The sequence below is a fragment of the Leptonychotes weddellii genome, chromosome 6 (genome assembly GCF_054177405.1).
Source record: "Leptonychotes weddellii isolate Sample4059 chromosome 6, ASM5417740v2, whole genome shotgun sequence".
Lineage (NCBI taxonomy): Eukaryota > Metazoa > Chordata > Mammalia > Carnivora > Phocidae > Leptonychotes > Leptonychotes weddellii.
In genome coordinates this window covers 49,557,716-49,568,033 of record NC_138374.1, presented here as the reverse complement: position 1 = coordinate 49,568,033, position 10,318 = coordinate 49,557,716, and the positions used below count along the sequence as shown (strand labels likewise).

The window sequence follows — 10,318 nt, the reverse complement described above, 5'->3', positions numbered from 1 at the left end:
CCGTCACTCTTGGGGCTGCCAAGGCAACAACTCCCTCCTCCCACCGAGCCCAGAATGCCTCAGTCATGTGTCCTGTGTCGGATGCTGAGCTTTGCTCTCGGGGCGTGCAGCCAGCCCTGCGAGGGCAGACGGCCCCACGGCCCCTGCCGCCAGCCCAGGCTGCTGTGTTATACCCAGTCCTGGATGAGGATGAAACCCAGTGATGCAGACCCTCCCTTCTTTCCCACGTGTGCTCCCCCCACCCCCCACCCCCCAATGTGAGGTGATTCCCTTTCCTCTTCCCAGGCCAGTTCTCCCTGGAGCTGCAGGGGTGGGGAGGTGGGGGAGGGGCTCCCAAGAGCAGACTTGTCACCCTCTCCTTCTTTGTGTCCCCAGGAGCCATGAGGTGCCACGCTGCTACCAGCTGCTTCGTGGCCTGGCTGTTTGTGCTGATCTCTGGATGCTGGGGTAAGTCCGACCCTCTGCCCTTCCCGCCACACGGGGTTCGTGCTCTGGGACGGGGTTTGGGAGAGGGCTGCTCCGGGCCTGCAGACCTTGCCTTGCTGTGCGTGTGACCGGGCACGCGCTTCCCTCTCTGGGCCTCAGTTGCTGCAGCACTCCCAGGGCTGAAAATACCAGGCTCCCCGTGAGGGCAGGGGAGGAGCCTTGGAAAGGCGAGCTCTGGGGGCAGGAGGCCTCCGTGTCGCGAACTGTGCTTGTGGGATGCAGGGCCCGGCCTCGGTTCTGTTCGGTGTCACAGTTGCCGTGGGAGAACCTGCTGTGTGAGGATGTGTGTCTGTGGTGCCCGACTCCGGGGGGAGCCCAGTGCCTAGCGGGGAAAGGAGGACATGGCTAGGACTTACGACATCGAATACAGGTGAGCAGAGTGGTAATGAAGGGTGGACAGGGCTTCAGAGAAGTCCATCAGGAGAAAAGACTCTCTGGGACAGGAGGGACCCAGCCAGAGGGAAAACTTTCATCTGGGCTTTGAAGCCTGGGAAGTCGTTTTAGAGTAGGGGTGCAACGGGAAGGGAATCCCAGAGGAGGGACCAGCTGGAGCAAAGGTGTGGCGGTGAGGAGCCCTTCCCCCTTGCAGGGAGGACCAGCCCTCCTTCCCCTGCCCCCTGCAGCAGCCAGATGCACATCAGCTCCGGTCCCTTGGCTCCCGGACAGCTGGTGGCCAGGAACAAAGCAGCTCTGGGCTGTGCTGAAGGAAGGCCAGGACCGCAGGCCCGGCTGTCTCCTGGGGCCAGGGTGTCCCCGGGGAAGAGCTGTGGGCACAGTGTGCCTGGTGACACGGGCAAACACATTCCTGAGTCAGGCCAGCCCCTTCGACACCCCCAGGGAGCCAGGGAGTCTCCGGAGGAAGCCAGCCTTGCGCTGGCTGCCCGACAGTCTCTTGAAGTTCCCCTCTCCTGGCCCCTGAGTTTGGAAGGATCTCTGCTGGCGTGCCTCTGTGATGGGGAGCTCACTCGCATCCAGGCAGCCCGGGATTACAACGTAGTCTCAGACTCTCAGGGCAGAGCCCGGGGGTGGGGGGCCTCTCAGATCCTCTCTCAGCTCCTGGCCGACTTTGCGGGGAAACTGACACCCGGAGAAGCAGCTGGACCAAGGTCATGCAAAGCAGGGTGAGGCTGAGCCTCAGTCAGGGTCTCTGATCCTCCACGGGAGCGTCTGTCAGGATAGCACTCCCCCACCTGCCCTCTGGGCCCCATTCGGGGAGGCCTCCCCGTGGGGGCACCCGAGACAGCTCTGACCCTCTGGCTCTGCTGAATGGTAGAAGTCAGGACACTCTCCTCAGTCTCCCCAGGGGCTCTATGACCTTGGACGCGCATGCCCTCCCCCCCCCCCCCCCGCCGCCTGCTGTGAAGAAGAAATACAGATGTAAAAATAAAACAGGTGCTGAGAGCGAGCTGTATCCTCAGTAGAGGTGGCAGCTTCCTCCTGAGCTCTGGGGATGGAAGATGGCTCATGCAGCTCAAGTGGGCACAAGGGAGCAGCACGGAGCCAGGACTCCTGGGTTCCAGCCCCACTTCTCCAGGGGCCTCCCTGGGGCAGTGTCTTAGCCTCTCTGTCCTTCAGCTCTCTTATCTCTAAAGTCAGAAGGACCATAGGACTCCCCTCCTTCAGTTGTCAGGATGATCGGATGGGTTAATACACATATCAAGCCCTTAGAATAGCGCCTGGCATGTATTAGGTGCTAAGTACGTGTTAGCTCTTTGATTATGAGCTGTATCTTTCTCTGGGGGAAGAAAACTGGGGCACAGAAAACAGAAAGTTAAGCAAGTTGCCTGAGACCACCCAGCAAATGTGTGGCAAAACCAACCTGCTTGGGGGTTAGTCTGTTTGTGTGTATATGAGGGGTGCTCTCTCTCTCATTGCTGGGTACGGTCCCCTCTTTCCGGTCCCCATCTGAGGTTGCCAGTGTTATTCCTTTGGCTTGGTGAGACCATGGCTGCCTTAGGGACTGAAGGACACCATCTTTGCACCCTGCCCTCCCAACACCTGCCCCTGACCCCTAATCCTTCCCTTGTCCCCCAGACCATCCCACATCACCTCTCCCCACTTTGTTTTCATCTGACCCACAGCCCCAGTGGATCTCTCTTCCCATCCTGGGCAGTCAGAGATGGGTCAGGCTCACGGCTAAGCCCCCCTAGATGTCACACCCCCTTGTCGGCCTGTCATCTCTCTGCTGAAGCTTGCTACCCTCCTCTCTGGCCTCAATATGTTCTCAATGTGGGCTGGTTGGCAAGGCAGGAGGTGAAGGCCTGAGCAGGCCTGCCCTGCCCCATCCTTGTCTGGCCTGGCCCCTGAGCATCCTGCTGGGTCCTGCAGTTGGTCCCCAGGCAGGAGGCATGGGGGTTCCTGATGGTGGGGCTACCAGCTCTCATGCCCGATGGCAGCAGGTCAGGCTTCTGACCCCTGGGACGCCCAGGGCCCACAGTGCAGCCACTGCGACAGGATACCCCTGGCAGGGAGGCGGGCTGGGAGGGCAGTGCAGGGCTTTTTTCCTGACCCTTGGAAATGGGGGCCAGAGAGAAAGAGGGATTTGCCTGAGGCCACGCATGTAAGGCCTCTAGCTTTGTCCTCTCTGCCCAGGACTCCTCCCTTGTCAGGGGGCTCCCCACAGCATGGATCTCAGTGTGAGCCCCTGTGCTTCCAGCCCCCCATCAGCGATCAGAGACCTGGGGAGGCAGGCGTGGGCTGGATCCAGGCCCAGCTGCTTTAAGGCTCTGCCACTTCCCAGTGTTCGTCAAGCCCGAAGAGGAATCCCCCCATCCCACGACCCTGAATAAAGTCAGTGTTTCCTGGCCTGGCGTCCCCAAATTGCGCCTGGTGCCAGTCATTCTGGGATCAGGTGCCCCAGGCCAGGACACTGCCCTCCTCTGTGCCCTTCCCGAGTCTTTGTTATTCAGCAGCGGCAGCCCGAATGCTGTGTTCTCTGTGAGCCTCCCTGCTTTCCGCTGCCCTCAGGCTGGCGGCGGTGAGAAGCTGGATGCTGGGTGCTGTCGGCCATATTCAAAGCTGGTGGACTCCTATCTACTGTGTAGGGAGCAAGCAGTGTGAGTGGCCGGGGAAAGCAGGGAGATGCCCCCAGGGCAGAGCGAGCGCTAGATGTAGACTCATGGGGGACGGGTGTGTGTGGGGTGTGTGGGGCACGGACAGAGGAGCGGGTCCTGGGCATGGGAAGCTGGGACTCTCCATCACTCAAGTCCCCTGTGCCCCCTCTCCTTGTATATCCACTCACAGTCCAGCTTGGCTAGAGGTCTCGAAGCTCCTGAGGCAGCCGTTTTGCCTCAGGAGTACAGAGCCTTGGTGCCTTAAAGTGGTTTTTAAGAGAACGAGTAAGTAACCTGTCCATGTGCCCCTTTCCCCACCCCCTTCTGCCAGTCCCCTCCCGGTCCCCGGGTGCTGCCCTGGCAGCCCAGGGCCACAGGGCCTCTGGGGGCAGCAGGACTGTTCTGAGAACACAGGCCCTGCTTGGTATGTGGCAGGGGACACGTGCCCCCGAGGCCCTGCCAGCTACCCGTGTGGAGCTCTCCGCAGCTGATTATCGGCAGGTCCTGTAAAAGAAACTTTTAAAGTGAATAATGCTGCTGCAGGCGATTTTTTTTCCTTGGTTTCCCTCTCCCGCTGCCCAAGCCCACTGCTGTATTCTCTGGGCACCCCTGAGCCTTCTCCCTGGGTTCACCCTGCTTCCCATACCGGAGCCCAAGGCTCCTCTTGGTGATCCAAAGCATCCCCCTCTGGCTGAGCATGTGGCACTGTTATAACTACCAATATTAATAGTAGCTACCATTTATCCAGTGCTGGCTGTATGCTGGGGCATGGCGCTAAGCGCTTTACATATATAATCTCTCCTGATCCTCAGGACAACCATGAAGAAAGTCTTATTGTTGCTATTTTACACCTGAGTAACCTGAGGCATGGGTAGATCATGCAGCTAGAAAGAAGCACAGCGAAGTTCCAAACAAAGGCAAGGCCCTTGACCAGTGGCCTCTTTCTGAGGCTGTTATATGTGCGAGGCGCTCTGGATTCCTGGTCTGAGAGGGTGGAAGAATGTGTATGAGCACATGTTTGTAGTAATGGTGATCAAGGCGGACTTCCTGGAAGAAAGGGTGTCTAAAATGAAACTTGAAGGATGAATAGGACTTGGACAGGTGAAGGCAGAAGGGTCAGCAGTCCTAGCCAGGAAGGGAGAGAATGTTTGAGGAATCAGAAATGGAATCATTCTGAGCACATTTAGGGGGAGGAGGGAAAGATGCCACTCTGCCCACCCCTCCACTAGGAGCCATCTCAGGCAGGAGGGGGAAGTGCCCTCCCTCGGCTCCAGCTTCTCACTTCCTGGGAGCTGGCCTCTGTTCTCCAGCCGGGCACAGGCCCTGAGAGAACCCTAGGTCAGCAGAAATGGGGGCCATCCCCAGAGGACCCAGCAGGAGCTGCTTACGGCGGCACAACGTCAGCCCTGTGTGAGACAGACCCGATACCCACTGGTTGGCAGGGGCAGAAGGGGAAGTGCCCTCCTCACTTGCCTACTTCTGGGGTGTCTTCCCACACCAACAACCAATCCTTCAATTCTCTGGACACCAGCTGGGTGTCCCACAATTTACTTAACATTCAATTCTGACTCTATCTGGCGTACCTGTGAGAGTACACAGATTTAAGGGTTCAGGCCTACAAGACCACACCCCACTTCACAGCCAGTCACAAGTCCCAGGCCCCCTGTACCCTGACCTACCAGCTATAAGTCAGGGGTTCTTGTGACCACCCCCCCCCCCCGGTTTGATCAGCTAGAGTGACTCTCAAAACTCAGGGAGGCACTTTGCTTACATTTACGGGGTTAAACAAAGAGTACAACTCAGGGACGGCCAGATGGAGCGGGGTGAGGGCAGTATGGAGTTTCCATGTCCTCTCGGGGGGGCGCCAGGAGAAGAGCCCAGCACAGGGCTGTGTTCACCTCCTGGAAGATCCTCGGATCTCTTAAATCTTCAGCCCCTCCCCTCCCTGCAGGTCCGGGGATGGGGGGAGGGCTAAAAGTGCCCACCCTCTAACCAGTTGGTCTTTCTGCCCACCAGCCCCACCCTAGGTCCCCTTGCTAGCGTAAACTCAGCTGGGGCTCCTTAGAAAGGACGAAAGACACTCCTCTTGCTCTGGAAATTCTAAGGAGTTTTGGAGCTCTGTGCCAGGAGCTGGGACAAAGACCAAATATATTTTGTATCATACCACACTACTGAAGACCATTACGAGGGGGCTCAGGGGACGGGTAAAGCCAGCCTCGGGAAGACCTCCTGTGGGGGACTTGTGGTATGAGGGGCCCCTACTGGTACACCCCAACTCCTTCCAGACCTGGCCCGCATCACCCCAAGGCCATCCCAGAGTGGTACGGGGCCAACCACCCAGGGGCCCCGTAAGGCCTGGGCCACTTACTCGCTGTGTGACCCTGGGCCAGTGACTACTGATCCCTTACAAGCCTCGTTCTCCTCAACAGTAAGATGGGGAGATGATAGTCCCTGCTGTACCGCGAAGATGGAGGGAGGGCACGGAGGTGGCCGGCGCAGAGAAGTTTCCATAGATGGCAATTGTTGTTACTCATCCTGTGGGATGGGCTGGCCGTGCCTTCCCACGACAGATAATCTGCTGAGAGCTCCCCGGGCCATGTCCGGCTCTGGCCCACCGGCTTTGTCCTTCTCACGCGCCATCTGCAGCCAGGTGGCCCCGGAGGAATACGACGTGTGTGACTTGAAATTTTCTAGGGGCCGAATTAGAAAAGAAACTCATTTTAATAGTAAGTTTCACCCAGTATATCTGCAATATTTTCATTTCAATGCGTCATCCATATAAAAGGTTAATGGGATATTTTACACCCATTTTTTTTTCATAGCAAGTCTTTGCAATCCTGCGTGTATTTTATGCTTCAGCACGTCTCCGTGTGGCCCAGGATGCCAGGGCCGCATGGGACTGGTGGCCTCGCTGACCATACGACCTCCCTACTGGCATTATTTCCCGTTTACCTCGGGGCAGGACGGGGACTCGCTGGGGTCCTGGGAAGGTGGCCCTAGATGCAGGCTCTGTGCCCTCTGCAGCTCCCATGCTGTGTCTCCTTCCAGAAGCTGGCATAAGGGTACTTGACTGACACTCTTGTCCTCTGACTTCCAGGCCAGGTGAACCGACTGCCCTTCTTCACGAACCACTTCTTTGACACATACCTGCTGATCAGCGAGGACACACCTGTGGGTGAGTTGGCACAGGGGCTGCTGGGCATGCCAGGAGGCGTGGGGTGGGTTCCGCTCCCCCAAGTGAAGGGGATCTTAGAGATGGAGGCCATCTTCCGCCCATCATTTGGAGGCTCTTCCATGATGTTCGTACGACCTCTTCTTGGTTGTCCCCGGGGATGAGGCGCTCAGTACAACCCAGGGCTGTTCCTTCCAACATAGGGGAGTTCTGAGTGTCCAAGGATTTATCACATTGAGCCCAACTTGCTTGACTTCCACTTCGGCACTAGTTTTGTTCTACAAAATGGCTCATTCCTCTTCTTTGTGAAATTTAAAGATGGCAGCTGTCATAGGTTTTGTTTTATAGCCTTTTGTACTTCGCTGTGATCACTGAGTTTTCTGCATCGAGTGTGCGTGTTTTTGTCATGAGGGGAAAAAAAGGACTATTTAGGAGGTGATCACGAGCACCCCTTTCCACCCCAGCTTGAGTCACCTCATGACACAGCTCTGTCCCCATGATCCTCTTCCCGAGTGCCTGGCTTCTACAACTGCAGCGGGAGATGTGCACACATAGCCCTGTGGCCTTCGCTCGGCTCTGGGGACCAGGAGCTTCTCAGAAATGGGGGTTGAATGGAACAAACCCATCTTGCCGCTGTGCTGATGGGAAGGCTCTCGTTCCTGGGAGCATGCTTGCAAACAACGGTGCCTGGAAAGATCCCTCCCGCCTCCCTCCACACTCCCTCCTCGGCCCTCATTCTTGTGGGTGTCATTTTAGGGAAAGTGCCTGTCACCTGCGGCTCCTTCAACTCAGGTCTGCCTACTCTGTGAGTCTAGGGATGGGGCTGTGCCCCAGAAGCAGTGTACTGGGGTTGGTGTGGTGCATCTTTCTGGAGCATCGCTTGTCCTTGAAAATGAAGTGGGATGGCATGGAGAGGGGAGGGGTGTGAAGATATTGAACTCATAGTTCATTTTAAACATTCTTTTATATAAAACCAAATGTAGATGTGTGATAGAAGAGGAGCAAAATTCTTCAAAGAAAATCTCTGCTTAAAGACGGGAGCCTTAGTGGGTCCCAGAGTCTCCCCGGCTGTTTGGGGGGCATGACAGCAGCCCCTGAAGAGGTCTTTCCTTCCAGTCTTTCTGGTGGAAGCTTTTTTCCAGGTGGGTGCGGGGCATAGCAGGTGTGTTTCTGTCTATTGTGGGGATTTTTCCACAGTCCAGTGGCGCTTCATTTCTAGGGCCCATGGGGGGGGTCTCTATGGAATGTGGCAGCTCTTTTGGTGACTCGCACCCCCCATGGATCAGCATTGAAAGACTGAATTTGTGGATGTAGTTATTTAAATGGTCCTCCAAGAGGGAGGCTGCCTGCCTCTCTGCAATGTTCTTCCACAGGCTTACTCACCTTCTGGTGGGGGGTGGAGAGGGTACCTCGAAGTCTCTTGGGGATGCTGCTGAGCTGTTTCCTCCCCTCGGGGTTGTGTCAGGGTATGCTTTGGGCTTCTGGATTCATCTGGGGTTTCTCCCCACACCCAGGCCTAGCATGGGGCTGGTGCAGAGATGGAGAGCTGGTGCCTAGTATATGTGGCTCAGTAAATGAATGAATGTTAGCAGCCTTTATCATCCTTAGAGGCTCTTTGGGTTCATTCCTCAGTTCATCAGATATAGAGAGTGTGCACCCTCCGTGCTAGGCCTGGCCGCCATGCTCCCAGAGCCGAATTCGACAGAAGGATAAGTCAATGTCGCAGTAATGGGGGCCGGCCCGGATGTCTGATTAAGTCCCAGTGGAGGACTGAAGGAGGAAGGGGTGTCCCTCTGGGGACAGAGCAGAGGCAGGAGGAAGCAGGAGAGGTTTGGGGGAGGTGGTGGCCCTTGAGCAGAGTCCTGAAAGGCTCCCTTTCCATTCCTTCACACACTATTTCCTGCAGCTGATTTTTAGGAGATTCTGTTCTAACCCCATCCTCCTGGACATGGCTTTGTGGTGGAGGGAATATATTCGGGACAGGTGGGCCATTGAGGCAGAGGTGTGGCCATCACTAATGGGCCAGGGCTGCTGGCTGGGAGAGGTGAAGGCTGCTTTCAGGTGAGCGGTGCTGGCTCCGTCACCCCATCTGTGACCCTGCCCAGCCCGAGTGTGGGGTTCTCAGAGGCTTGTGGTGCAGGGAAGGTGGTGGGGTGGGACGGATATTGCTTGGCCAGTGCTGAGAATGATGAGCCGTAGGCTGGACGTCCCCACCCCAGGGAGCCCTCCAGCAGGCCCTGCTCTAGTTCCCTTTGGCTCTGGCTCTTGACTGTCTTCTGCAAATGCTAGCATCGATCGGCTTCCGGGAGCAACTCCTAGGACGTGGCCCCATTAAAGCTGTGCTTGGCAGTCACAGCAGGGGTGTCTGTCTGGTGCAGTGGGGATTGATCCCTGGCTCTCGGGGACCGTAGTAATGAGACAGGGCTCAGTGAGCTGGAAGACAGCTCTGTTCCTTCCTCCGGGCAGGGGCTGGTGCTGAGCTGGGCCCTACCCTCCTGGTCCCTCCCTTCCAAGATGGGGCAGCAAGCTCTGGCCTGAAAGGCGTGAATTCAGTTTTTGTTCTTCACTGTGTGGCATTGGGCACAGCGCTGCCCCTCTCTGGGCCTTACCTCCCATCTCACCGATGAGAGGGCGTTAGAAAGATGGGTCCAGTGGGCTTTGGCTTGGGCAGTCCTGCTGGCTCAGTGTATCTCCAGGCCCTCAGATAACAGGCCAGACCTCCCCTGAGTGCTGTCACCTCTGTGGCCCTGAGCCATTCAGAGGTTGATGTGGACTCACATGGTTGTGGCAGAGTACAGGCCTTGGACCGGCAGAGGCCAGGGCGAGGGTAAGGGTTGAAACAGCCTGTCCAAGGGGCTGGCCCTTTGCTTGCCATGTGGAATGGGGCGGCCCAGAGACTTGACTTGGAGGCTTGGCCCTCACTGGCCCTTTGCTTTCTGAACCTCAGTGTTCCAGCCTGCAAAATGGGGATGGGAGTCCCGTCTTTGGATTCCATACCCGGAGTGTTTTGTTACTGAAAGGAGAGCCTGTGTGTGGCCCGAGGATGACTGGTTGAGCTCTCCTGCCAGCCACAGCTTTGCGAAGGGGACAAACAGGTGCAGAGAGGAGCTGGGTCTAGTGGGCTGGTCAATACCAATGGCTTAGAGGCAGAGCCCAAGTCAGTCTGAAAGTGGCAGGAGGTCAGAGCTGTGGGCAGACCAACTTCCAGCTCTGGGGCTGATTATCTGGCTTCTCCTTAATGTATGATGATGGGGAGCTCGTGATCCTGTAAGACGTGCTGTGGGGCGCACCTGGGTGGCTCAGTCATTAAGCATCTGCCTTCGGCTAAGGTCATGATCCCAGGGTCCTGGGATCGAGCCCCACATCAGGCTCCCTGCTCCGCAGGAAGCCTGCTTCTCCCTCTCCCACTCCCCCCTGCTTGTGTTCCCTCTCTCGCTGTGTCTCTCTCTGTCAAATAAATAAATAAAATCTTAAAAAAAAAAAAAAAAAGACATGCTGTCGGACAGTTCTGGTAATGAAAAATTCTTCCTGATATTAATCTGAAATCTGTCCCTGGAACTCCCACCCATTGAGCCTAATTCTGACCACTGGAGCCTTACAGATTAAT

At 56.8% G+C, this 10,318-nt stretch overlaps 1 protein-coding gene across 1 annotated transcript in view; it reads left to right on the top strand.

The window, feature by feature from the left end:
• The first annotated feature begins 380 nt into the window (after positions 1-380).
• Positions 381-10,318, top strand: part of LOC115937841 (cadherin-23-like) — a 277,920-nt gene continuing 267,982 nt past the window's right edge. Inside the window, exons 1-2 of the mRNA XM_081823095.1 lie at positions 381-447; positions 6,637-6,714. Of these exons, the coding sequence (XP_081679221.1) occupies positions 381-447; positions 6,637-6,714 (145 nt within the window). The remainder of the gene's footprint in view (positions 448-6,636; positions 6,715-10,318) is intronic.